At 41.0% G+C, this 27,789-nt stretch overlaps 4 protein-coding genes across 4 annotated transcripts; 2 read left to right on the top strand and 2 right to left on the bottom strand.

Annotated features, from left to right (window-relative positions):
* apoeb (apolipoprotein Eb) lies at nt 1–2,303 on the bottom strand. The gene is made up of 5 exons (XM_070967316.1): nt 2,061–2,303; nt 1,767–1,824; nt 1,515–1,668; nt 1,118–1,399; nt 1–1,040 (listed from the first exon to the last, which is right to left on the bottom strand). Exons 2-5 carry the CDS (start codon nt 1,807–1,809, stop codon nt 695–697), a joined length of 825 nt encoding a protein of 274 aa, XP_070823417.1. The 5' UTR covers nt 1,810–1,824; nt 2,061–2,303; the 3' UTR covers nt 1–694.
* Nucleotides 2,304–7,776: 5,473 nt separating this feature from the next.
* apoa4b.2 (apolipoprotein A-IV b, tandem duplicate 2) lies at nt 7,777–8,869 on the bottom strand. The gene is made up of 3 exons (XM_070967319.1): nt 8,830–8,869; nt 8,482–8,632; nt 7,777–8,350 (listed from the first exon to the last, which is right to left on the bottom strand). Exons 1-3 carry the CDS (start codon nt 8,867–8,869, stop codon nt 7,777–7,779), a joined length of 765 nt encoding a protein of 254 aa, XP_070823420.1.
* A 2,162-nt stretch (nt 8,870–11,031) lies between these two features.
* Nucleotides 11,032–12,283, top strand: LOC139334434 (apolipoprotein A-I-like). Its single transcript, XM_070967315.1, has 4 exons — nt 11,032–11,145; nt 11,251–11,302; nt 11,442–11,592; nt 11,707–12,283. The coding sequence occupies exons 1-4, from the start codon at nt 11,074–11,076 to the stop codon at nt 12,281–12,283; spliced, it is 852 nt and encodes a 283-aa protein (XP_070823416.1). The 5' UTR covers nt 11,032–11,073.
* Nucleotides 12,284–17,200: 4,917 nt separating this feature from the next.
* On the top strand, nt 17,201–23,406 carry LOC139334190 (meprin A subunit beta-like). Its single transcript, XM_070966948.1, has 14 exons — nt 17,201–17,207; nt 17,834–17,884; nt 17,975–18,012; nt 18,121–18,199; nt 18,326–18,443; nt 19,216–19,394; nt 19,481–19,699; nt 19,784–19,936; nt 20,203–20,253; nt 20,403–20,615; nt 20,959–21,408; nt 21,524–21,709; nt 22,644–22,755; nt 23,325–23,406. The coding sequence occupies exons 1-14, from the start codon at nt 17,201–17,203 to the stop codon at nt 23,404–23,406; spliced, it is 1,938 nt and encodes a 645-aa protein (XP_070823049.1).
* The last annotated feature ends 4,383 nt before the right edge of the window (nt 23,407–27,789 follow it).

Genomic DNA, 27,789 nt, shown 5'->3' with positions numbered 1-27,789 from the left:
TTAGGTTCTAGGTTATTTATTCACTCCAGCACACTGCAGCGACAGACAGTGCACTTACAGTGAGCAGCATGGTGGGCATACAACATGTGGAACACAGGGTCAGACCGAAGAACCAACAAACTCAATTCACGTTTCACTTCTCTGTGAATAAGAAATGCGGACAACACAGAAGGGCACTGGTCCAGTATCACTTCTAGAAAAATTCAGTGCATTTATTGAAAGACACTTGTGTTTGGTGCATTTAGGGATTATACGGGCTGAAGTCCCCACCTATTGAGTTATATTTACAACCAAACAAAATGTAGGAACTTGGGGGATAGGCAGCAAGAACAGTTAATTCAAAGTAGAAAAGCAAAGCATATTGCAAATAATTGTCTCCTGGTGTATTAAAGGCTGGTATCAGCTGGGGTGCTTGTGTTCAGTGAAGGGAGTTGATAAGACAAGAAAGCATGACTGTGCAGAAGAAAGATGTCTGCTGACTGTTCTGTCACACACACCTCATCCTCTCTCCTTCTCATCAACACCCTTTTCCTGAACAGTGGAGCACCCAAATGAAGATCTGTAACTCTCAACTCCCCCCTTTCCCCTCTTTTTCAGGGTATAAAGAAAATCAGTGGTTTACACATTCCTCCTGCTACAGACAGTGGACCACCAACCATCTAAAACCCTTGAAAGACCCTCAGAGTCTCTCTCTTTAGGCAGTGGTTGTCTCCTTGACCTGGTCGACGATGGCCTCAAACTTCTCACGGAGCTGGGTGCCGTAGGGTGCCAGCAGCATGGTCAGCTCGTCAATCTTGCCTTCCAGGGAGGTGCGCAGGTCCTGGGCGGTGGCTTCCAGCTGGGTCCTGATGCCTTCAGCCTGGGTCTCCAGCTGCTTTCCCAAGCCCTCAGCCTGGACTCTCAGCTGGGAGGAGATGTCGCTCAGCTTCTTGGTGGCGGTGTCACTAGCCTGCTGGATGTAGGGCACAACGTGCTCCTTCGCGGCCTCCAGGTTCTGGGAGCTGCGGGACTGGAACTCACCCAGGTAGGTGGCCACAGTGCTGGGGGTGAAGAAGACACATTTAGGTTTCATATTATCAAAGATGTGAAACAGTGTGAAGGCTTCCTCCTCACTTACTTGCGAATCTCCTCAGTGTCTGTGTTCAGACGCTTCTTCAGCTTGCGAGTGTAGGTGTTGATGCGGGCGTGGACATCATCACTGTTCTGCTCCATCATGCTCTTGAGCTCAGTCAGATAATCAGCGCTGCGATCCTTGGCATCAATCATGTCCTTCTGGAGCCTCTGGAACAGAAGCTGCAGGTCCTGGGTCAGCTGGCCAGCATCGGTGTAGGGACCCAGCTTGGTCTGGATATCATCTCTATATGTTGACAGTTCTGCCATGGTGTCAGTGATCAGAGTGCTGTAAGCAGAAGATATCAGGATTGTAAGAATATCGCAAAGGCGAAAAGTCAAAGAGATGGTTTAGAAATGAGAGAAATAGATGAACTTTGAAAGAAAAGCAGGAGATCACTAACTCAAGCTCCCTGCTGAGCTGAGAGGCCTTCAGTTCCTCCAAAACTCCATCAGCCTTTTGGGTCAGATCAGAGATGGACTGCCAGAAACGATCCACTGTGTCCTCCCAGGGGACTGGGGAGGCATCGGCCTGGCGCACAGCACGGGCATTGCAGCCTGTTATGGGCACATGTGGATAAATTGGATAAATATACAAACATCAAATCCAATTAAAAAAAAGATGACAGTGAAACCTAGACCAGCAGCACACTTACCAGTGATGACTGCCAGAGCAAGAATCAGAGCTACAGCCTTCATGATTGTCAGATTCACCTGTGGATTAAAGGGGGAGAGGTGAGCAACAATGTGATGCAGCAGATAATAATAAGACATGAAACTACGCCTTCATCTAATAATGGTTCAAAGAAAAACCCAATTTAGTGATAAATTCAGACATCAGAGCAATAAAAACTCAGAAGTATAAGCTAAACAGAGAGTGGTTCCTGGTAGCTGGTATTAAATGAGAAGACAAGAGGCGTCTGTGGGCGCTGCGCGGCCCCTTCACTCACCTGAGCGGTTGAGCTTCGTCTGTGCTCCCCGAACGGTGGCTGACGCCTTTTATACAGTCCCGGGAGGCTCGGGGCTGGGGGGTGGGGTGGGGTGAGCGATCGCTCGCGCGCGCGCGCACGCGTTCACGTGGTGATGATGATGTGATCTGCACAGATTCCTGTTTTCCCTCCACGCAACGTGCCACCATCACCGCGTCCGAAGTTCTCACAGGTCTGCGCCGTTGGTTGAGCAATCCGCCTGTCACGAGAATAACGGGGTGAAAGTGTCCACGTTCAACGTCAAGAGAAAGATTTCTCCGTTTTTTTTATTTTTCTTCAAGGACAGTGAACCTCTCATGCGTCTCTGCATTTTCAGAGGAAGTGTTTGGAGCCATCCACTTGACTTTATTCTTATGCTCAGAGGTAGAAATAGCACATCAGATCATTTACTCAAGTAAAAGCAGCGTCTCAAAATGCTCCATTAAAAGCACATAACAACTATTTTTAATACTGTAAGGCAGATCTATCTTAGATTATAATAATTTACCATGTTTTATGAGATCATCGCAGGTTTTGTTTATTAAATCTAAAGTAACTAGCAGGCTGATAAATAAAGGTAATGCAGTGTAAAGCACGGTATTTCCCTCTGGAATTTGATGCAGGATTATTTTAGATGTACTAGATGTGCTTTGTAATATTCCACCCCCACTTAATCCCACATCTCAGTGACGTTGTACTTTTTACATGAATGATTTTGTATGAACTTGTAAGCATGGTAGCATGATTTAGAATATAAAACAGCAGTATATAAAGAATTCTGACATTATTAAAGCAACACAACCGCAGTGTAGATAGATAGTGTATTTTGGTGATTATATTGTTTTTTACCTTTACTTTTGTAACGATATTACTGCTTTTTTATCAATTTATATGCTTATTGTGTTCTTCCACCACTGATTACTGCTGGCTTGGTATTAATGACCAGAGCTTTGCAGGTTTTTCTCCCATCATTATCATCAAGTGGTCAGGTTTGAACTAAATCCTGCTGGTGCCAGAATGCAAATGAGCCTTTCACACATGCATTCCAATCTAAATGGTCTGCAATCACCCCCCAACACACACACCCCCACACACAACCCCAAACACATATGGCATCTTTGCATGACAACCACACTCACATATTTCAAATGGGGAAAGCAGCACGTGTGACTTCTCTGTCTGCACATCATGTTCACCTGATTGCATTTATTCTGTACTGTACTGCTGCATGAGATGGAGCATAAATCACCAGTAAGTGCCTGAAGTACAAATAAAGTGTCAACACAACAAGATGGGCATGTTTGGGCTTGGGGGCATTCAGGTAAAGCACAGTACAAAAGAAGGATTACAGGTAATACAATACGGAGAACATACTAGTTAATTATCTGTAAAATAGGAAAAAGTGAAGACACTGAACAAAAGCAAATTATACAAGAACCATTCCAGAATGTTTTCACAGAGGATCGTTATTTCCGAGAAATTTCCAGGATTTTGAAATCCAGTAACAGGACAGGGAATGTTGGATGCAAAAAGTGTTTACCCTATCTTATTGAGTAAGGAATATTTGTTTAGCGGAAGAGCATAACTTTCCCTCTCTTTACTTGTCAGGAAAAGCTCCTCCACTGAACAATAAACAATGACAAATCCCCAAACTGACTGCAGCTCAAAATACTGACTCATTACAAAGCATGTACATGTGTGACCTTGTCTTATTTATAGGAGCATGTCAGGATTTTTGAGAGTGAACCTGGTGCAGTGTTATCTTTAATACATCAACAGGTATCATGTTGTAAAGAAAGATTAAAATGGGAGCAGCAAAGATCTCAGTTGCTGTTTTATTGCTCACTGTTGGCTGCTGTTAAATTCAGTCACCTCTATAAATGTGTTTGTTTTCTTTACCAGCCTCACACAAGCCTTGGCCTCTTCTTAGTAGCCTCTGTTGGAAGAAGGGTGTATAACTCCTTTAGCATACTTAACCAGTTATGTTTTGTAATTTTATGTGGAAACTGGCAAATTTCAAATAGAACACTTCATTTTTACAAATGAAACTGTGATACCTGCCATGTCTTTTTATATCAAGTTCAACTCTGATTACACCACTGTCCATGTGTAATGACCCTTGCCCTTTAGGACTTGGCCTCTTTGCTGTCAACCCAACAGATTTCTCTGTTTTGTCAGTTTTCACAGAAACCTGACTTTACACAGGACCAAAGTTTGAATGGGTTGGTCAGGCAATTAGTGTGAGAACATGATAACATCGGTGCGATAACCCAAACGTGTCAGCTGTCCATCCATCTCTTTTGTGCTGAATGAAAAATCTTTCCTGTTTAAATGGTAACCAATCAACAATGACAACATAGATACCTCGTCTAGGATGTCTAGATGTCACTCAAAAGACCTTTGGCCTTAATATTCCACGACTGTAGTGTATATCACTGCATGAGGTGTGTCCCACGCAGAATAATACTGTGTTCAGCTAGATAACAAGTCTAGTTCAAACACACAAACAAATCAAGGTCAGTAATTTAATCTCATCACCCTGAATAGAACATTGTGACACAAAGACTTATGTTTTTCACACATTCATAATATCCATAATAATAATATCCAGAATATCCTTTTTTCCCATCTTGTTTTCAGATTAAACACGTTTAATCCCTTGTGTGAAACATTCTCCTGCGCTCACTGCTACGATGCATTTCCAGTATGGAGCTTACAGATGTCAACAAGATATTTTGTGTTTGCGATGTGCAGAAGTGATGGACCACAGTTACCTATCTACAGGCATGTAGCAACAAATGTCACAGGTCAGAGCATGCAAGTCCAAAATGCTGTGTCTTCCTTTGCCAAACCACTGGGACAAAGGGACAGACGGGGGAACAGAAGAAGAAGCATGATGCGATACATTAAAATATCTGACAGAGTCTTGTAACCACAGCTGCTTCCCCTTTGTTACTCAACAACAAAGGACAAGTCCAACGTCTATCAGACAAGGCTGTGTGAGAGGGCATCTTTGGATGGTGTGAACGACAGTAACCCCAGCCTGGTGATGTTGTTCTGTGGAAGCTGCTCTGAAAAAGTTGAGTTTTTTGGTTAAGACTGGATGATCTCACCCCTCCAAACAGATGTCAGTCTGTTTGGACGAGTCAGCGAGGTTATTATAGTTAAGGTCTGTGGGTTAAAAGTTGCTCAACTGGATGTTCAAGTTCAGATTTGAGTGTTTTTCCTGCAGCATATCCCCTATTATCTGCTTCTGAGTCAGAGTGGCATCAGCTGATGGGGATGTGTGCATACAGAGCCAAATGTCTGAGTAGGGCTGCTGTGTTTATAGCACAGTAATGAAGGGGTCACAAGTTTGACGCGCTCAGCAGCTAATGAATGTCTATCAACAAAAATAACCTTGAGTCAGATTGCTGCCTGCTGTTGTTTGCTGTAAGATGCTCAGGGTGAGTTTTACATTCACAGACCTTTTATGAGACAGAGCATTACTTGAAATCAGAGGAGATTGCATGTAATTAAAGGGGCAGCTTGACACGAGGAAACACACCTACTCACTTTCTTGCTAAGTGTTCGTGTGTGTGTTAAAATGAAGCTGCAGTCAGGAATCAGTTAGCTAAGCACAACACAAAGACAGAGCAGGGCCGAACTGCTAGCCTGGCTCCTCTAAAGCTTACTAATGAAATAGTCCCAAACATAACCTCCCACACTTCTTTTTCATTGCACAGATGCAGCAATAACTTACCTTTGGACAGAGTATTCACATTTATAATTCAGACAGAAGAGTGATATTTAACTCTCTGAGCAAGAAAGCTAAGATATCACACATGTTGAACTATTCCTTACATTTATTTCTTTGAATGTGTTTTCTGACAGCTGAAAACATGAGATGAAACTTGACTGATTCATGCATGGATGGATGATGACGTCAGCCTCAGTTAGGCAACTCGTCAAAAAAACATTTTTTAAAAGTCAAGAATCTGCAACAGTCTTGCTCATCTGCTCCAACAATCATACATTTTAAGAGGAATCATCTTCTAGAGATCGCTAAATGTAGCGGACTGAGAAAGAATTATCAGTAGATTGTTTTGTTCTAAATGCAGTCATGCATTTCTTACTTTGAGAACGTATGAACTGCAAAATGCAGATGAGTGTGAACTTTATTGCAAGTCCATCAGAATTAAAACACACAGCACCATTTTCAACTGTCTTGCCTTCACAAGTAATTCTAAGTGATTTACAGTAAACACATGGATTTCATAATGGCTCATTGTGGTTTGCCATTTGTCTTCTTTTCCTTCCATTACCTCCTGTCCGATTGTGCAACACTTAAGTATTATGTGTAATCAGCTTGACACTTTAGGGACTACGCATTTGCACTGTTTTGCTGTGTTAGATGATAGCATTGATACCGTTCTCATCTCTGTATCAGAGCTGTGTGTGTGCTTGGAGGGTTAATGGTGAGCACAGTCTCTGGCAGCTGGGGGCAGAACAGAGGAATGTTGTTTGCTAGTGGGTAAGGCAGTGTGGGAGCAACCTGGCAGCGGGGATGGAGGCACAGAAGGAAAACTAAAAAACAAGGTGGAAGCGAGATGTGTTTATGTGCTTCCAGACCTGCAGAGACAAACCTGAACATGCCCTGATTAAGACCCACAACTGAAAACCGTGCAGGGGCGTGGCCAGGGGGGTGAGATTTTGCAACTAGATACTGAACAAACAAGAGAGGCTTTATTTCCCACTGATTTTTGTGCAGAGTTGACATAGATAATGTCATGCTTTCTTATAACTGTCAGAGTTGAAATCCCCGCATTAAACATGGTCACAACGTTGCCCACATCTGTACGTGAATATATACAATGAAGTGACACTATGTGTTCACCAGATGGCACTAATTCTTTCAGTTTTTTGTTGTGTCCAATCAGGTTTTTATGTTGAATTGTCATAAAGTGTTTAAATGATTTAAATGATCAAACCAATAACTCCATGTTAGACACGCAGTTTCTCGGTTCCATGACCACATTTAGGTAATGATGTGTATAGTTGCTGTTTTTGAAATGGCATTTAGTTAAAATGGCCTTTAAAATGTTAATGGCCTTTCTGTGTGGAGTTTGCATGTTCTCCCCATGCTCACCTGGAGTATCCTCCATAAAAAAATACCCCCACTAAAAAGCTGCAAGACGATCACCACCTGACCAATGGTGACGACAAAGGAACTGGTCCCCAGGCGCCGCTCCTGGTCTGCCGCAGCGGAAAGACTGACCAAGGATGGGTTAAAAGCGGAGAAAGAATTTCACATATGCATGCCGTGTGCAGCTTCCCCCCAACTCCGTATGCTGTGTTAATTGTGACTAATAAAGGATTTCTTCTTATTATTTGTCCTTTAAACTTGAAGCATATACTGTTACAAGAACATTTTGCATCCTCAAACCTTAAAAGCACTCATTGCAAATTTCACCAGGTCCTTGTAAAGAAAATAACAGACTCACGGGTTTGTTTTGCTTTTATTTTATTTCCATAATATAGGAAGAGAACACAGTGTGAGGTCACAGACCAACACTCTATTATTGATCTATTTTTAACATATTAAATATATCTAAAGAGCTTGTGCTGTCATATTATTAACATGGATGTGTTCTTGGGATCAGATTATTAGTTCCTTTGGTTGCAGTTTCTTTCTGTTAAACATGAGCTGGAGGTTGGTTTAGTTGGCCCTGACAAAGGACTCGTAGAGGGAGGTGAGCTGGGCCTGGAGGTCCTGGGAATAGGGATCCAGCTTTTCCCTCAGATCATCAACGTAGGGGGTGGCCAGATCTCTCACCTGCTGGGCTCTCTGGGCCAGCTCAGCCTGGATCTTGTCGGTCATGGGGGCCACGCTATCCTGGAAATTCCTCAGGTGCTGGTCCACCTTCTGCTTCAGGTCATCAGTGTAGGGCCCCATCTGAGCCTCCAGATCCCTGACAGTCTGCTCCAGGCTGGTCTTCAGCTCCTCACTCTTCTGCATCAGCGTGGTCCTCAGGGTCTCAGAGTCCATGTCTGCGAAGGGGGCCAGCTCCTGTTTGAGCTGCTCCACTTTCTGCTGGATCTGGGCCTTCAAGTCCTCGGAGTAGGGCTCCAGCTTGTCCCTGATGGTGTTCAGCTCCTGGGTCATTCGCTCTCTCAGCATATCAGCCTCTGTGGTGACTTTGATGATCATGTCCTGGGCTACAGGGTGAAGCTGCTCCTGGATGCTGATGGCATACCTGCTGGCCATGTCGGCGCCTTCTGTCAGACGGGTGCTGCAGAGAGAGTGAACAACGACATAAAGTTTTGTTCATATTTTGATAAGGAGGAAATGCATGTCATTTACCAGTTTTTGTTTTTTTCATGAGCATGCCAGCAATGGTCACAATGGTCTTGTCTGACTCACTTGACGTCCTGCCCAAACTGAGACTTCCTGATCATCTTGAGAGTGTCATCGGCTGTCTGGGTGGCCTTGGCTACATAGTCCCAGAATGCATCAGTGATCACTTCCAGCTGTGGCTTGGGTGCATCGGCATAGAAGAGGTTGGCATGACAGCCTGTTGGATGGACACAAGAAGAGTTTTAATATCAGTCTGACATTTTTAACCAAGCATGACAGTCTGAGTTGAGATATTAAGACATTTATACTGGTTCATATTTACTCCTATCAAGGAATGCAGTTCTTTATGTTGAGTATACCAGTAGTAAAATTTTCATGCTACAAAAAAGAACAATACTTTGCCATCATACTCACCACTGAAAACAGCAAGGGCGAGCACGACGAGGACCTTCATGGTTCTTCGCGAATGTATCTGCAAGTCCAGCAGGGCTTCTGTTCAGCTTGGGAGGTTCTGCTGCTTATATAGCACGGCGGACAGTAATGATCCCAAAGTCCAGGTGTTAGTGCCTTGCTGTCACATTGACTCACCAAGTTATCATCTCACTGTCATCCTGTGCCAGCTAAGCACGTAGCACACATCCACAAGCCCACACTGTTACAGCAGAGCACATCTGTCATCTGCCTGACATCAATTTTCATTTGAAATCGTGATCGTTGCTGTGTTATTTTATGGCTTTAATCAATACATTTACCTACATATAAATGCTCAAGTTTGACAAAATCATCTTCAAGTTGAACCTGAAATGCACCTTGTCCTCACATGCTTCTCTGTAATCACTTAGCCGTTAGCCTTTCTTGGCAGCAGATAACTATCTGCCAAGACAGACAAAACGTCCCTCCTTAATTTCTTTGATGTCCAACTTTGATTAGATATACCTTGGGTGTTTTATGGTCTTTATTAGCTCTAGACTTTTCCAGCTAACGTCACACTAAGTCATGGTTCTAGTTTCTGTGTCATGCCAATGTTCAACTATTGCTGAGGGCCTGTCTGGCCAAGGGTTAGCAGACTCAAACACTGTCAGCTGTTGCAGGACAAAGTCGCTGCTGTTTCATATCGCACATACCATAGTTCACTTTTCTGACACTACTTTTGAACAGCAGTAGTTTCATTTTTCTTGTTTATTGTTGTGACTCCATTTTTCTCTGAGTCTGAAACCAGAACATTTAATTGAAAATGAGAGCGTGCTGGAGGGCAAATCAATGTATTTATTTCCTGCTTCTTTTCATTTTTAACAAATTGAAAACTTTTCCAAACTTCTTCCAAGTGTTCCTCTCGCTGATAAATGGTATAGGTTTGAAAATGAAAGCAGTTTTCAAAAGACGACTTAAAGCTGACATAATGCACCTAAAAAGCATGACAAATTAACATTGACACACTGTGACCTAAAATATTTTGCCTCCATCCTCCTCTTTCATGATGCATTAAGGTGCACAGCTATCCAGCAAGCTAAACACACTTTCAGTAAAGGTTAAACACAGCAGCTCGCCCTGGAGGCTCCTACTGGTGAGGAATCATGAAACTCTGACAACCACACTAAAGAACAAATTTATTGTCAGAAAAATGATTGCCAAAAACAAAGATCAGACCATAGGTGTTATAAAGTTGTAAAGTATTCAATCATCTTCTGCCCTATTCAACTCTGCCTCTGACTGGCACTGACCCTGACTCCTTTCCCTTATCTAAACCGAACCATCTGATCCACCATCTAACCCTAAGCAAGCAACAACCACTACCCAATCAGAGGGACACTGGACGGGTCTTTTCAGACTGTTGGGGTTTCTGGATAATGGACCATCAGAATAATGATCAGTCCGCAGTTCTTGAGATTGTTTTCTTTTTTTTTCCCTTTAAATGATCAAATATATAATTCTTCAACAAACTTCAGTATCTGACATACAGTGACGTAAAAGAAGATGAAAGAAAGTCGAATACAATACACTGTGATGTTAAATAGACCTATTCTGTCTTCCTGTTAAGGTGTGGTGGGTTCCAATATGAAGGCCTGAAATGTAAATGTGTCAGGTAAGTACAGTAATATTTTTACAGCCAGGTGGAAAATATTACACTTTTTAAAGAAAGGCAAACAAAAGTGCCTTCACTACTGACTGACAGAAATTATACCTCATGAGTTTTGGGTGAAAAAAAAAACAAACTTTCTGAGTGATAATTTTGAGCCTTTCTTTTTTCTTTTACCTAAACCTACATTTCAGTGCCGGGTGCTGTTTCATTCACGTTGCTTGACCTCGATACAAAGTCCACTAGCATAAGCACACCACGGTTATCTAGAGTTATCTACAGGCTGTTAGCGCTGCTACGTGGACAGTTAATTACTGTATCCTAAATGCTGACTAGAAAGGTGTCAGATCAGAGCTACTGTAATATTTCTTTTGACTAAGATGGGTTTTTATTGTTAGAACATCCCTAAAAGCCACGTAACCTCAAAATACTGTAAATATTGTGTTTCTGTAGCCTCATGGTCATGTGATAGTAGCAGGGAGAGGCAGCAGAAACAGGAAGAGAGCCATTATGACAACATGGCAGGGACTCCTGGACTTTGAGCTCCGGACTCCGAACGGTCATCTGGATTCAGCATATATATGCATGGAGGCACCAGTGTGACACACTCACTAACAGGCTTTAACGCTCAGAGATACACAGGCCAAAAGCAGGTGAGAATAACACTACATTTCAAAACCACGCTTTAAGAGGCAAATATACATTGCTGACATTTTAAATGCGGTTTGAAGGTTAATTAGATCATAATTATTTTTCAGCAAGACGCAGTCATGAAGGTGTTCGTGGTACTGGCCGTTGCCGTGCTGTCTGGTAAATTTTAGTTTCTTTGCTTTTAAATTTTAAGTGTCTTTCCTGTATCGCGTAGTTGAAACTACGATTCTCAATCAAGATGAACTGGATGGCTGAAAATCTGCTCTGTTCTCAAGCTGTTCTTGTGTCCATCCAACAGGCTGTCACGCCAACCTTTTCTATGCTGATGCACCCAAGCCACAGCTGGAGGTGCTGACTGATGCATTCTGGGACTACATTGCCAAGGCCACCCAGACAGCTGATGACACCCTCAAGATGATCAGGAAGTCTCAGTTTGGGCAGGAAGTCAAGTAAGTTGTGTGGCACACAGGACCATGGTGGGCCAATTAGTGACAGGTGTCATTAACATCAGTATGGTTTGACACAAACCTCTGATGGTCAAACATGCTTTGTCTGTCTTCCAGCGCCCGTCTGACAGAAAGTGCCGACATGGCCAGCAGGTATGCCATCACCATCCAGGAGCAGCTTCCCCCTGCAGCCCAGGACATGATCACCAAAGTCACCACAGAGGCCGACGTGCTGAGAGAGCGAATGACCCAGGAGCTGAACACCGTCAGGTACAAGCTGGAGCCCTACTCCGAGGACTTGAAGGCCCAGATCCAGCAGAGAGTGGAGCAGCTCAAACAGGAGCTGGCCCCCTTCGCAGACTCCCTGGACTCTGAGACCCTGAGGACCACGCTGATGCAGAAGAGCGAGGAGCTGAAGACCAGCCTGGAGCAGAGTGTGAGGGATCTGCAGGCTAAGCTGGGGCCCTACACTGATGACCTGAAGCAGAAGGTGGACCAGCACCTGACAAATTTCCAGGATAGCGTGGCCCCCATGACCGACAAGGTCCAGGTTGAGCTGACCCAAAGAGCAAATCTGGTGAAACAAATGGTGGCCCCCTACGCTGAGGATTTGAGGGAAAAGCTGGACCCCTACGCCCAGGACCTCCAGGCCCAGCTCATGTCCCTCTACGAGTCCTTTGTCAACCGCAACTAAGTCAACCTCCACAACTGCTCCATCATTTACCAAGATGCCGGCCTTGTTTGGTCTACCTCTGTTCGAAACCTGAAATATAATAATTTAAATATGTACTGTAAACCAAATGAACCTGGGTGCAAACCCACAGCATCATATTTATTGCTGGGTGCAAATATTGCATCTCTGCACTTGTCAAACATGTATATACTTGGTTGTCATTGTTTGTTTTGTTGGAAAGTTGGAAAGTGTAACCTTTTTTGTAATTTCTGTAAGTTATCAAAAATATAAATAAACAGATTAATCTGGAAAAAAGTTAATTGACTAATCTTTGTGTTTACTCTGCAGTCTTTTACAGAAAATCTACAAGAAACCTAATCACAAGAAATCATTTCAGAATCAATAGAGTCTATTGACAAGCCATCCTGAAAGTGCACAACACTGAAGTATGATTACAGCATAAACATATAGAGGGGTTCAGGCACAGAGATGCATGTGCTGTTTTTTTCCCAGGAGGCAACTGGTATTTTGACTTCTCTTCCCATGTCTTAACACGCCTGCTCTCCTGTGACAGTTTCATCTCCTATTTTTTTTCCAGAGGCATGATTATTGTTCTTATTCTCGTACTTGTCAACGCTTGCCATGAAACTACACCTTCCTGGTGTCGACACTAAAACTGAGAGGTGGGTGTGAGGAACGTGAATGACCAACATGATGTGTTAGTTACGGATTTATCCCATCAGATTACATATCCAATAAAAAAGATACAGTCTTACTCGAGTCTATCTCAAATCACAGATTTGTTTTGATGGTGCTTTGAACACCACAGAATTCTTTCAGTCATAAGAAGGTCATATATTGTGCAACCTCTTTTAGTTATAACTATGCAACACAAAGCCCTATCCTCCCCCTGTTTACAGTGCCAGCATCCAACGTGGAGGGTCAGAGTCCAATGGTAAATTCACATACGCACACACACACACACGCACACAGAATGCATATTTGTTTCCTGGTTACATCAAAACAAAGACCAGGACAACTGCAATGAAAAGAAACACATGCGACTGTACGAAGATATCTCAAGTGAATTCACTAATGATAATCTTGACCCTTGTGGGGGTTTTTTTTGGTTTTTTGGTTTTTTTGAAGAGAGAATAAAACATAATAATAGATTTTTTTTTGACTGATTCTTCATGAGGCCGTAGTGAGAAACCCACCGACAGCGTGGCAGCAGTTTATTCAAATACATCAATCATGCATCCACTTATATGCTATATAATAGGTTTGTTCTTTTACTGTAGCCCCTGTATTTCAATCTGTCCTTAATGTCACGCAGCTTTATTCAGTCCCAAACTAGTCAAACTACGGCAAAGCTCCGTGAGACTTTACAAATGCAAAACTGAGCTCACACCTTCAGGCTCCAGCCTGTTTTATACCTGATTAGCACTTGTCTGGGCACCCAGAGCAGCAATTCACACTGCATTATCAGTCAAAAGGCATTGTTAAGGCCTTTATCCCAACGGCCACTTTCTAACACTGGTAGCTAGACTGCTGTCTGCCCCATTCAGACTCTGCAAACAGACCACTGAGAGGAGGGAGCTGTTGTTTGATGCATAAAAGTTTCTTTGAACAAGACACGTCTTGCCTCAACCACAATAGTGACAGAGATTGAGCGCTGTTTTGATGCAGATAAGGGGTTGTTACCCGACTATTGCTGCTGATAAGCAGATGAGGGGATAGTTCTCTCATGTCAGTGTCTTTGTAAATGCTCTCAGGCTATGTTATGTTATGGGGAGATGTTCTTGGGGGAGAGAGCACCGAAAATGTAGCAACACAATCCAACAGCCCTTCAATGAATGATAGTGTTTAAACCCTTTAGGTTTTCTTTCTACTGAAGACGTCAAAATGATCCGACAGCAAATGTAATCAACAGCTTGAGTCAGTCCAAACAGAAATGAACAACTCTAAGCTTCACAAAGGTGGTGCTTGTGTGGGAGTAATTCCATCAACAGCAAAATACTGTCAGGCAAAAGGAAGAATTTTGCACATTGCAGTTCATGAAGAAAGATGCTTTGGTGAATTCCTCAGACTGGACGTGGGTCTTTATCTCTCAAATACTAGTTTAAATTGTTGGGGGCTGATATCTAGTAATTGTAGGCAGTGGTGGAAAGTAACTATATACTTTCATTTAAACACCACTGAAGTTTAATCCTGAGGTACTTGTAGTTTTGTATTGTATTATTGGATATTTTATTATTGTTTTATCTCAGTTTTATACTTTTTACTGTACTACATTCAAATAATGCGTATAGTTATAGCATATACAGTTACTTTCAAATTAAGTTTTTACATATTAAACATATGATCAGTTTATAGAATATGATACATTGTTTTAGGATTAGCTGCTACCACAACAGTGGCTGATTACAACTTTAAATTATTTCTTACATGTTTAGGCATGATTGAAAAACAACAATAAAACAGATGGGTCACTTTAGCATCATGCCATCTCTTAACTTTTACTACTTAAGGAAATTTTCTTGATTTTAACCTCAGTAACATTTTGAATAGAGAACATTTAATTGTAAAGGAGTATTGCTTCTTTTGCTGAAGTAAATTATCTGAACATGCCTGTTCTACCACGACCACAAGCTGTGTGGTTAGTGATTCGATCCCCAGCTGTGTGTGTGTGTGTGTGTGTGTGTGTGTGTGTGTGTGTGTGTGTGTGTGTGTGTGTGTGTGTGTGTGTGTGTGTGTGTGTTACTGTTATGAAATGCGTCACTGTGAATCCAAATGGGGTGTCAGTGATCCCTGTGTAAATAGAAGAGGCTACACCGCCTCCAAGTGGTGAGAATGTGACAAAGCAGTGAATGAAATATCAGGGTAATGAAGGGAAATGTAGCAGATAGAGTTAATGTCCTGCTTGTCCACTTTAACAAGTCACGTGACAAGAACTTATTTGCAGTGAAATATTGTGTTGTTACCCCTGTGACCATTCAACCTCACTAACCACTCAGCCAACTTGCCGAAAACATTCTGTCCGGCATTATATTGATTATGAAAATGGCACCGGCTTAGTTTTTCTCTGCTCTTTCTGAAAAATCACACATGAGACTATTACAATTGATTAAGCAGCAAATAATGATAATAATTAGGGTTTTTTTTACTCTGGGATATTAATCCACGTCCCTTCTTCATGTGGCATCAGGGCTTAATTAATTACTCACTGAAAGGATTATGAAAAGTGAGAAAATTAAATGAATAATTGGTTTGATTTTAAGGTTCTTCAAAAACTTTTTACAGTACATTCCTACAGTAAGATAATTCTTTGTTTCCTGTCATATTTGTACCAAAAAATAATTAAAAAAACATGAATTGATGACTCTACAGTAATGTTAATCATTCATTCAGCTGACTTATTGCACTGCCATTGACTGAGAGAGAAACATTAAACTGAGTCTATGAATGTTCTTAATTTCACGGTTGACTGTCTCTCTCTTGTGTCAGCTATTAGCACAAACATGCTCGACCAAACACAAGGCACAACAATTTACTGCACGACACTGTTTAAAGGCTAAAAACATCAGTCAGCTTCTCACTCACAGTGAAATGGTCCTAAGAAAATGATCTGCTAAAGTTAGAACCGTTTCACATGACGGATTTTTTGTGTATTTTTGTGTTATTTGTTTCCTATTCTTGATTACAAAACATGCATTATGTTTTAAGTTTCAGAAAAAAAATAAAATTCCACTAATGTTTGCGAAAAATTTAATAATGATACATTTTATTGTTCTGATCAAGGTCAAATTTCTGTATGATTAAATGTACAAATGGAGGGTTAGAACAGGAGTGTAAAACACATAAATTCTTTATTCAAAGTGTGATAGGGACGAGAGATGTCTGTCAACACTCTAAGAACATGGAAACGTCAAGCGTTTGCTGATGTTTTGCACGGATGAATGGAAGCCTAAGAGTGTCAGACAGATGCAAAACCAGGCTTATGCAACATATTTTCCGACCATGACGTCCCAGCACTCCTCCTGTGTGACCAGTCTTTTCTGTTCCTTTCACTCCTGTCACACATCAGTCACTTTGAAGAAGAAGAGGTTGATGGATGCATGTATAGCCGAAGCAATATACAACGACAAAAAAAAAAACATGTTTAAAAAAAAAAGTTTTTTCTATGGCCAGAAAAAAAAAAAAAAAAAACGTATATTCAAAGCAGAAAAATGGTTGTGTCACTTTGAGTATGAAGCAATAAGGGTGAGGACCCAGACACAGAGCGGCATTCAGAACAGGTTCAGTTAAAACAACTTCACTGAAATACTAAATGAATACACACATGTACATGTCCACAGACGGTTCAAACAGAGGAAGCAGGAAATTGAAGAGTAACTTCACACTGAATCCAATTTTTCTGTAGTATTTCTTTTTAAACACTTGTCTTGTTTCTTAGATCTCTTGATCATGCATGGTCCTAAATATAAATGCATTAATCAATCATTGTGGACAATGGAAAGCCTGACAGAGCAGCAGTTCTGGGAATTCAACATTAGTAGAAATATGATGAGCAAGCAAAGCCAATGTCATCAAAAACACAAAGGTTAAACTACTGCCCAACACTGTACCTAACAAATCTTTTAAATTATAACTTCTCTGTCAAGCTGTAGTCAGCTGCAGGATGATGATTCTGTCGCAGGTCCAACGTCCATCAGGCCAACAGAGGTCTGCTCAGATTCACAGCGCAGATGTTTTGCCTCGTGTCTGTCTGGTGATCAGACGTTTCACTCCAGCACGGATGAACAGTAAGTTTCAGCAGCTTTACGGTGTGTGTGCATACATGTGTCATTATGATTTTTGTGTGTTCCTGCATACAAGGAGTGGACAGTCAGACTGCATGCACACAGGTCTTTGACATTTTCATGTGTCGTAAGTGAGATGGCAGGTGAGAAGTCTTTTGTCTTGTGGGCTGCTTGGTATGTGCCTTATTATCCGTATGCATTGTACACATCATCACTTACCCCCCTCTTCTGATGTTTATTGCAATAATTTTACAATCCAAAGCAAGACAAAAACCTCCTCTGAGTGTAGCTTTGATGTCTCTCTTTCCAAACAGAAAATGTATGTCTGCATACTTCTGCTGGTGATTTTGCAACAGGCATCCGCCTCAGTAAGTTTCCTCCTGTAGAACACATTGCATTGCAGATGATGCTTCACCACGCGCTGTATCACTTACCTCACATCTGTCTGCATGTGTCCACAGCCTATTTCATCTGTGCGAGGTACTGGAGGTGATGTAAAGTAGAATAATAGAGGATTTGTAACTGGTTCATAACAAGAGATGTGCCATCTCTGGCTGTCTTGTTATTCATGTTCTATAAATAACTGATTTTCATTGACTTCATCATGGCTAACTGGTGAGAAACATGACCCGTGTTTCCCTCTCAGTTGTGCTTGTGGTGAGCGATCTAATCATTTCAGAATCAAAGCATTCAAAGAAAACAGAAAGAGCAGTCACTCGCGTACAGAACATGGTGTCTTTTATGCTCTCTTCCTTTCATGTTTTATCAGATGGAGACAAGGATGTTGAAACACATCCAGACATTGCTGAGATCAACAAAGGTGTGTTTAAAGATCCATGCACGATTTAAACTGTTACTTTATGCCGCTTGGATTCACGGAGAAACATAACATGAAATATTTGTCTTTTAGATCTGAACTTACTCGAGGGAGACATACAGCTGATGACTGTGAGCAACATAGCTGTCATACTATTAAAACAAAACACTTGGACAGTACCATGAGTAAGATGTTAACACAAAGATAATGTTTCTTGTTCCTCCTGTATGACTTGAAAGGACCGTGACAGGAACATTGTTCTGGGAGATCAGATGAAATGGGACATACCCGTCCCATATGTGCTGGATGAGAGCCTCGGTAAGACAGAGAAACCTCTTTGTGTTTGCTCATCTGAGAAGACAAGAGAGGAATAAATAAGCTGATGAGCCTGTTTGTTTTGCGGACTCGTAACACCGTCCCGTGTTTTCTCGCCTTGAAACACAGACCTGAATGCCAGAGGGGTTGTTCTACGGGCTTTTGACCAAATACGGCTGAAAACGTGCATTGACTTCAAACCCTGGGAGGATGAGCCAAACTACATTGTGGTCATCAAAGATGATGGGTGGTTCAAGATTTCACTGGATATAATTACAGTGTTTTTTAGCCATACAGTATATGGTGATATTTCTTATTGCTTGATTTTTGTTTTTTTAATATTAATCTAATCTGTTTTCACTTACTCTTGGCTATATTTTATTTAATGTTTATTTAGTAGGGGCACTAATAGCAAATTCATCAGTATAGGAAATCAGCATCCAAGCACTCAGTACCAATACTCACTACATTCTTCCAACTCAGTGACTACAGACCCAGCAGCTCTGTATTTCACTCTCTGATACTCAGAGGGAAAGAATTCCACATCTCAGCTGCCTTAACTGAGAAGCGGTTAAATGTACACCTAAATTTAACATAATTGTCTGCTCTAGAAGAAGCTCGTTTCCTTGAGACAGCTCTGCGTGTTGAAGAGGTTGTGGTGCTAAACTGTGAATGATTTTATATAATATAACCAACAATGGCCAGCAACAACAACAATTAAATGAAAAGATTAACTTTATTGCAAAAATAATGAGAATTATTGTTTTTTTTCTTTTCTTTTTTTACAATTTGCAATTTTTTCAGACTATAAAGTGGTTGCAATAACAGCAGACGGGTTCTGTGGATGACAGCGTCAGTTAGTGCATCCTTTGCTGCAGAGCTCACAGAGCTGCTAGCATGGCTTTTGTCTCTTAGTCTTGTTCTTTTTCGTTTCATTTTTTAATAAGATTAATACGCTGACTGTAAGCACACATTCTTCTGTTATTTACTTGCTTTTGATCTCCCCATTCTGTCAATAGATGTTGGTCATATGTTGGGAATAAGCGTAAGGGAAACCAAAGTCTTTCTATTGGACAGTGGTGTGATCACGTCGCCATTGTGGAGCATGAGTTTCTTCACGCACTGGGCTTCTGGCATGAGCAGTCTAGATATGACAGAGATGACCACGTGACCATCGTCTGGGAAAACATTGAAGAAGGTGTGCTTACATTTTAGTGCAAGTTCAGAAAGTACTGATTCTGATGAAACTTGTCAGACACTCACTTGCCGTCATGTCTTGTTTAGGGATGGAACACAATTTCTTAAAGCACAGCTCAGACTCCACTACTACGCTTGGAACAATGTATGACTATACATCTGTGATGCATTACGGTAAAGATGCCTTTTCTAAAGGCAATGGATCCACCATCATCACAAATCGACCTGAGTATCAAGATACGATTGGGCAGCGTCAAGACATGAGCCCTAACGACGTTCTGAAGCTCCAAAAGCTTTACAACTGCAGTAAGAAGATGTTTTACACAACAATGACACTCAACCATACAGCGTTATTTGTCCTGCGTATAGTGATGAGTTTGCATTCTGCAGCATCTGCTGTCACCTTTCTGGAGTCATGCAGCTTTGAGGATGAGACGGTGTGCGATATGACTCTTTGTGCTGCTGGAAACACCAGCTGGGAGAGAGTCAGCAGCACAAACGCTGGGCCCCTCTCCAACCAGACCAGCCTGAGTTCACCAGGAGGTAGGACAGGCCAATCTGCACGAAAAACAAGTCTTCATTATATATCTTGAATTTTAAATTGATATTAGTTTCTATACACGCTTACTACTATCCTTTCGACTACTAAATCATTTCTCTTTGATGGTACAACTGCTGTGTATTATTCCCTACTCCACTATCCTCATCATAGTGTTCATTTACACCATGTCCCTGTCGTTGTGTCCCTTTGGACGGCACCAGTGTGATGGAGTTTCTGACGTGCTGTTGCGTTTTCACTGTGTTTACAGAAAACCAGACAGAATCTGCTTTCGGAAATGTCACTACAACTAATGAAAATAGTGAGTTTTGTCCAAAAAGTATTACAGTATACACAGATGTGCCTGCAGTTTCTAATCAACATTGGTTTCATGTCATTTTAGCACAAAAATGTGTCTGCTATTTATTTACACACTGCAATAGGATCACTTTAGTGTTTAATTGTGCGTAGGAGGAGGCTTCTTCATGCACTGCAGCACGACTTCTGGAAAAGAGGGGGATGGTGCCAAAATGCACAGCAGGAGAATGAATCCGAGGAGAGGGTTTCAGTGCCTCCAGTTTTTCTATTTTCACAGTGGGAGCGATGAAGACCAGCTCAACATATGGATCAGAGAATATGACGGGGAAGCAAAGGAAATCGTCTACATAACGGACCAGATCACAGGTGGAGCGCATCTATCTCTGTCCGCTTCTTTTCATATCCACTGTGATAATGAGCTCACATTCAGCACAGTTACTGTCACTTAGGATTTTAAAGACACCATATAGCCACTCCATAACTTCATAATCTCTCGTGTCAACATGTTTGTCCACTCCAGAAGAAGTTGCTAAAATGTGATGGACAAAATATGATGTGTACAGTGTTTGATTGCGAGCACATTCTCAAATATGTGAGTATTATTAGAGTATTTTTCAACACTGTGTTATACTTGATCATTTTAGTTTGAGGCTCTTCCAGTGAGAGCATGCTTTTGTTGTCTTACTGTACATTCATTCTTATTTGCCAGGTCCACCAGCATCTCACTGGCAGCTCCGTCACGTTCCCCTTAATGCCACCAGGCCCTTCCAGGTGGAGTTCGAGGTCCGTAAAGGAGCTGGAAACTCCTCCGGTGGGATTTCAGTCGATGACATCAACCTGTCTGAAACTGAGTGTCCACATCATGTCTGGCATGTCCCCAGATTTGATGACTTTCTGATGAGCAGTGCTGGCACAAGCTTACAGAGCCCTCGCTTCCTAACCAGACAAAGCTATGGGCTCCAGCTCCTGCTGTATCTCTACTCCGATTGCTTTGGAGTTTTCTTCCGACTGGTGTCCACAGAGCAGGATGAGCAGCTCCAGTGGCCATGTGCAAGGAGGCAGGTGACTGTCTCACTGCTGGACCGGAGTGACCACATCCAGCAGCGGATGTCAAAGCAGATGAGCATCACAACCGATTCAGAGAGAACGTTCACTGGCGGTGAGTGAGCAGCAATGGATGTGACACAAAAACCATGGTATATGTCTTGAGATTTACTGTAAGTCTGGTTGTACTGAGAGTGTAAATCACGTGGTTCATTCATTATTCCATCAAGACAATGGAGAGACTTTTCTCTGCTGGGATAACCCCAGGAAGGTGGGGCATCTCATCAGTGACACCAGTGGAGAGTCGTATTACGCTGGACCGTACCTCGGCTACAGGGAGTTCCTGTCCTCCGATGCATTCTGGTCAGGAAACTTCATTAAAGGAGGCAGCGTCTTCCTTCTCATTAACTTCGATGGTACGTGTTACAGTCATTAAAAACACTTAGATTTATGCTGATGTTTTTTAAGGCTGCACTGTTACATTAAATGGAAATTATATCTTCATTTTTTCATGTTTTATGTGTAACTTACCCAGAAGTGGAATGGAACTAAGTACTTATACTTAAGTAGAAATTTGAGGTACTCCATTCACCATTTTATGTAACTTTATACTTCTACTCACAGTCTTCTACTCTTTATACTTCCACTCACTCAGAGTCCTACAGAATATGTTGCATTGCTGTCGATTAAACTACCCACCAGTATACAAAGTAGTTCAAATTAGTGCAACTGGTAACATCTATAGCAGGAAAATGCAACATAAACATTAACAGAGTAGTAATATTAATCCAAAAAACACTGACAGGGAGCACTTAACTGCACAATGAGTACTTTTTATTTTTGATATTTTAAGTACATTTTACTGACAATACTTCCATACTTTCATTTAAGTAAGGTTTTGAATGCAGGACTTTGTTTGTAGTGGAGTATTTTCACAGTGTGGTATTGCTACTTTTAGTGAAGTAAAGGATCTGAATACTTTGTCCAGCACTGAACTTATTACCCTGAACTTTGGAATCTCTATATAGCAAATAAAACGATGCAATTTTGTGCATGTTTGAACAATGCTGTATGAGTGCAGCTGGGCAAACATTAAATCCTGTTCCAGAACAGTGAAGTTAAACCATCACCAGTTAAGGTCACTTCAGTCAGCTTCCATTAATCAGCAACAGCTTGTACTTGTAAATACTGTACTTAGTGGAGGGTCAGTCTTGTTACAGCATGTTCATTAGTATTCTGTGTGTGTGTTCTATGTTACGCACTTTCTGACATCGGACTAAGAAAAATTTTATGAGTATATGAGTATAACCTTATAAATATGAAACACTTGCTTCTATTGTTTCTACACAGATTTATCAACTCTTCGACTGAACCCAGATCTTCCTAAGACTCAGATGAGGTCCAGCTTAAGCCACGTGACTCTGATCCAGACAGATGATAAGGGGAACTGCCTAAACCAACTGTAAGACATGCAGCTGACAGACGGTTATAAAGAAAAATTCAAAAGAATATGTTGAAAGATTTGCATAAACCAAGTCACAGATATACGCAAAAGAACGTGGCAAAACCTGTATTACAAGACCAGTAACACCTGCCACCTGTTCTGACAGCCTGGAAAACAGCACTACAACGATCATTCCATCATTTCCATCATCGTTTGCAGTCAGGTACAGGTTTTTTATCCTCCCTTATGTAATTGTTGTCTGCATGTGATGGCAGCTATTGTTTGCACTGACAATACTCCTCATATAGTCCAGTTTGTGTGTTGCCATAAAATCAGAAGAGGTCGGTGATTACAGCCACAGCTAATACTGTAGCTACAGCAGCTAATGATTCGTTTCATTATGAGTGACTCTGATCATCATCACATCTGAGAAGCTGGAACTGGCAAATGTTTCTGTGTTTGATAAAAACTTTACTTCATTTTCCATCAGGCAAGTTTGAAATACATCACACATCCATTAATGTATGACCTACAGTACAACTGAACTCAACGTGACATTAACGTGTAACATTTGGTCTTATTTTCAGCAGTCTGTCCACAGGAGCCACGTTTTCCATGCTGACAGCCTCGGTGGCCATGATGTTTGGAAACCTGCCCTCGACATGCTGACATTGTCACCTTTACCCTACAGAAAGAGAAACTGGTCGAGGTTTACCAAGCCTACTTTAAATACTTTTAATCCTTCACATCTAATTTCCTCCTTTACTGATTCAGAACAGAAGAATTTATTCCATGATGTGAGTCAAGCATGGCGACACTCATATGCACTTTGTCACTTAATCAGATTTCTCAAGAAGCAATATGTTAACCAGTGATATTCATACAATAAACTTGGCAATGAACTACTTTTACAGAAAAATGCTACTCCTGTTTTTAATGTAAGACATACAGTTCTTGAGGATTTGTGACGTTTGAGAGGAGCTTTAAAATTACTCATCCAGGTTCTGTCATGATGTTAGTTACAGGACAGTGTTCTTTTAAATCTCCTTTGATGCACGACAGTGATTTTGTCAATAGTGATAACCAGCTTTGCAAAGTAACGCGTTATTGTAATTCCACTACTTTTGGCGATAAACAGAAATGTAACTAATTACAGTCTCAAATGAAATAACACAATTACTGAACTTTAAATGGAATTGTTACTCATTACCATCATCTAACTCTGATCACTACAGCCATAATGACAGATATGGCATTAATGTGCATTAATGAGAGGATGGAAGCAGATAATTAACAGTAACGCAAAAGTTATTTTCCGTTGTGACTGATAACTTTTATATGCAGTTATTCATAACATAATTCAGTTATTGTGAGAAAGTAACTTTATCCTTTCCTTACGCTGCTCGGAAAGCCAGTCTTGCCAGTAATGTCTGTGATTATCACCATGCTGGACAGCTCAGTGAAACATGACGTTATGATGTAACTGCAGGCATGAAAGCCAGATTAACCATTTGAGGTACTTCTGTGCAACACAGTGGCGTCCATCTAAAATTGTATCTTTATCTTTGTTTTAATTGTTCAGTTGTGGCAGGCTAATTCTGAGCTGGGTGGGTTGGGTTCCCCAGTTTACTGTGGATATAAGGAGTGACATTACGCAGCATGACTGGAACTTATCACAAGCATTGTTTACTGTAATGCAACACCTTTTTAATGTGCTTTAATGCTGGTAATTCCATCTACAATACTTTCTCACATTTATGATGATGTATAAACTTTTTCAAAAACAAGAATAATAAGTAGCGGAAGCCTCTTTTGGGAGCACCACTGAAATGGTGAGCGATTGGTTGGCATGCATTAAATCAGTTAGGATGCCGCACTGGCCCACATGTGGTACATGGTACATGTGTAATATCTCATAGATATTCAACAAGAATTGTAGTTTTATATACATTAAAGCAGTGAGTTTGTCTGTTGTTTGTTTTCTAAATGTAAATAGACACTAAAGAGTAACTGAACAGCTTTTTAGGATCACCTTTTAGACAGTTGCCATTTCATCATCACCACTGTGATTTTATCACCACTGTAAAAACAACAGTGTTAACCTTAAAAACTATCTATTTTCTTGTTTCTTGTATAAAGTTCATACTTCATTGATGCAGGAAAAAAAGAACTTCCTGTGCTTTCACACTTGCTTCATCTGGCTCTCCTTTATTTCTGTATTAACCTACATTTAAACAGGCTGCAGCTAACCGCTAACATGGCCAGGCTAACGTCCTCCCAGTGACAATGCTAAAATTGCTGAAATGTGAGTCTCACTAAGCTTCCGTTAATTGTAAAACCGAGAGCGCCTGTCATCACACATCTTTCGCGCACTGATCAACGGGACTACAACATGTAATCAAACATGTCATTATCTCCTCTGCTGTGCTTCAGAAGTTGGCATGTGGATTATTCTGTCTGACGGGGGCTTAAGTCTTCTCCTGAGCTTCCTTGTACTGACATTTGCATCCTTGTGCGACCCGTCACACCCAATGATTCAAGCAATGTGTTATGTGCAGATTAAATCTGATTTAAGAGCCTTCCTGTTACCAGAAATATTTATTCACTCAACAGCTAATTTATTTACCAGAAATAGAGTAATGGTATGTGTTGTGAAACTGGCGTCCCAAAAACTTGAACAACTGGTTGAACGGCTTGTGTCAAGAGGTACAGTAAGGTGAGATGAAAAGTCCCCTGAGTTCTGCAAACACTGCAATAAAACAGAAAAATTAGTTCAGGATGATGCATAAATGACAATTCAAATTAGAAATATTTCTCTTTTTATACTTGCACACCAACAGTGCATTAGCATCTAACTCTTTAGGGCTAATATTTGTCAGACAATAACATGTTAAAAAGGTCTAGAGGGGAGATGGACTGTAGTCACCACCTTTAAACAGTGAGGTTTTTTGTGATGTCAGGGTTTGGTATGCCCTCCGTTTTTTGGGGGGGGTTTTTTGACATATTTCATGCAGATTGTAGAGTTTGGAAGGACAATGCGACAATGTTCTTAATCTTAATTTTTTATATATTCCAATTGTCCACTTTCACTGCTGTATTTGAGAATGTATTCTCAATCATGTTTAACAGCAGCGCTGTTGTGCTGAGCATACTTCACCTTGCCATGTTAAGTACATTTATAGATTTGTCTGTGAATTTACTCCAGTTTGATTTCTAGCCTCTGGAGCAATTGTTTACAATAACTGACATAAAATAATTGTTAATCTTCAGAAGTTAGCAGAATTTAGACAGCTTCTGTACAAGCATTTCTGTGTTTTGTTCTTAAGAGATGCACGATGAGGAGGACTTGGACATACCCGAAATAAACAAAGGTAAGGTGGAGTAGAGATTTTACTTGTAATCGTCAATGAATTTGAGTATATGAATGAGCTCTTGCCTCAACTGGAACTGTATAAACATAGTATGTATGAGAAGAAGCAGATTTTTTACACAAATGAGAGACATTGGAAACAAAAAGTTCACAGCAACATACTGCAAATGATGTTTTTGTTGCTTTTCTGGTAATAAGGGCGATCATCTGTCTGTTCTGGCCTGGATGCATTTGAGCATATGCAACATGCATCATTTATCTTACTTTTTATTTGTTGAATTGCATGTTGAGTTTGATGAAGAAGAATGAAGACATGACAGAGATGACTACAAGACCAAGACGGTACAATAACATCCACGCCTTTTAAAACATTTATCAAATATTTTTTGCTTCACTTCAGAAGCCAAGACCAGCCATGCTCACAATCATTTTTTTTTTTTTTACATTCCATTATCTTAATATTTAGGAACTGACTTACTTACAGTGCTGAACTTAAAGAAGATGTGTTACCTGCCAGTGGGCTGCAGCCAAAGAATTCTTGTTGGCACAGGGCAACTGGAAAAGAAATCTTCATCATGCTGGACAAGATCGCACACAGTCAGTAACAGATGTCCAAACAGATCACTCTAACCACTGATCCATCATCCAGTGAGTCTATAAAAGAGACATGTCAATGCTCAACTGTGACTGATATGTTCATACGTCAACACAAACACTTGAAAAGCCGTCACCAGTGACACGCACCTATCAGGAGAGATGTTTTCTGTCTTACTGAAGCTCCGTTGGACAACCCAAGCCCCAGGAGGGTGAATCCTACCAACAGTGAACATGTTAAACATTAAACCTGCAAAACATCTGAACTGAAGACAGTGAACATGTCAAACCTCCATTATCTCAGCCACAAGAATTAAGACAGGCTTGTGGTCAGTGTTGGGGCACTACTACATGTAATTAAACAGTAGTCATTTTGCAGTAGCTTGCTGGTAGATCAGCTACATTTATATTGCAGAGTGACTGAAGTAGTAGAATTACATTGAATACATTTTTTGTGTATTTAACCACTGAAAGCAAACAGCTTTGGAGCATAGAAGGAAAGGAATTGTTTTTCATTTTTATTTTGCCTCTGCTGTAATTCAAAGCTGATATTCCTTCCACTTTCTTTTGAAGTGTGGAATATTTTAGATGTTTTTTTCATGTATGACCTATGAACAAGTGCACCTTTTGAAATAAGCTCAACTGAAAGACTTTTTGTGGACATGTGACTTGACTTGCTGTTTTATATTTTGTTCATATCATATTGACATGATTGTCAGTTTGATCAGATTTTTTGTTTCAAAGTAATTTGAACTATTTTTTCTAAGTAGCTTCGGTGATCAAACACGATCTCTATCTTGCTATAGTTCAAATTCTTCCAGTGTGAAGTAATAGCCTGTAAAAGTATGCTTTCAAACCTCCTCCAACATTGTCTGTGGTTAGCACTGTATACACCTTTTAATCGGTTCATTTGTCTGGGTCTACTGAATTACCGCATAACAGAGAGGATTAGTTTACTATGAAGTAGCAGGACACACACAACAATCAAGAAGACTGTCAGTGAAAATTATGAAAAAATAAGTGCAGATCAGATTAAAAGATCACCAGCAGAGAGACCAGAATATAGTTTAGTGTCATTGCTGTAGTCC

This window comes from Chaetodon trifascialis, chromosome 7 (assembly GCF_039877785.1).
Source record: "Chaetodon trifascialis isolate fChaTrf1 chromosome 7, fChaTrf1.hap1, whole genome shotgun sequence".
In the NCBI taxonomy this organism is placed as follows: domain Eukaryota; kingdom Metazoa; phylum Chordata; class Actinopteri; order Chaetodontiformes; family Chaetodontidae; genus Chaetodon; species Chaetodon trifascialis.
The sequence above is the reverse complement of the archived record's forward strand: the minus strand, read 5'-3'. Positions and strand labels throughout refer to the sequence as shown.

What these genes read in the sequence shown, in the direction of transcription:
- apoeb (XM_070967316.1), bottom strand. Translation starts at nt 1,809, where the DNA reads ATGAAGGCTGTAGCTCTGATTCTTGCTCTGGCAGTCATCACTG. An exon ending in TGCTCTGGCAGTCATCACTG is followed by an intron (nt 1,669 to 1,766) that starts GTAAGTGTGCTG and finishes TGCCCATAACAG; the next exon opens with GCTGCAATGCCCGTGCTGTG. An exon ending in CAGCTCAGCAGGGAGCTTGA is followed by an intron (nt 1,400 to 1,514) that starts GTTAGTGATCTC and finishes TTCTGCTTACAG; the next exon opens with CACTCTGATCACTGACACCA.
- apoa4b.2 (XM_070967319.1), bottom strand. Translation starts at nt 8,869, where the DNA reads ATGAAGGTCCTCGTCGTGCTCGCCCTTGCTGTTTTCAGTG. An exon ending in CGCCCTTGCTGTTTTCAGTG is followed by an intron (nt 8,633 to 8,829) that starts GTGAGTATGATG and finishes TCCATCCAACAG; the next exon opens with GCTGTCATGCCAACCTCTTC. An exon ending in CAGTTTGGGCAGGACGTCAA is followed by an intron (nt 8,351 to 8,481) that starts GTGAGTCAGACA and finishes CTCTCTCTGCAG; the next exon opens with CACCCGTCTGACAGAAGGCG.
- LOC139334434 (XM_070967315.1), top strand. Translation starts at nt 11,074, where the DNA reads ATGCATGGAGGCACCAGTGTGACACACTCACTAACAGGCTTTAACGCT. An exon ending in GATACACAGGCCAAAAGCAG is followed by an intron (nt 11,146 to 11,250) that starts GTGAGAATAACA and finishes ATTATTTTTCAG; the next exon opens with CAAGACGCAGTCATGAAGGT. An exon ending in CAGTTTGGGCAGGAAGTCAA is followed by an intron (nt 11,593 to 11,706) that starts GTAAGTTGTGTG and finishes TCTGTCTTCCAG; the next exon opens with CGCCCGTCTGACAGAAAGTG.
- LOC139334190 (XM_070966948.1), top strand. An exon ending in TGTGCTGGATGAGAGCCTCG is followed by an intron (nt 18,200 to 18,325) that starts GTAAGACAGAGA and finishes CTTGAAACACAG; the next exon opens with ACCTGAATGCCAGAGGGGTT. An exon ending in CCAAAAGCTTTACAACTGCA is followed by an intron (nt 19,700 to 19,783) that starts GTAAGAAGATGT and finishes TGCATTCTGCAG; the next exon opens with CATCTGCTGTCACCTTTCTG.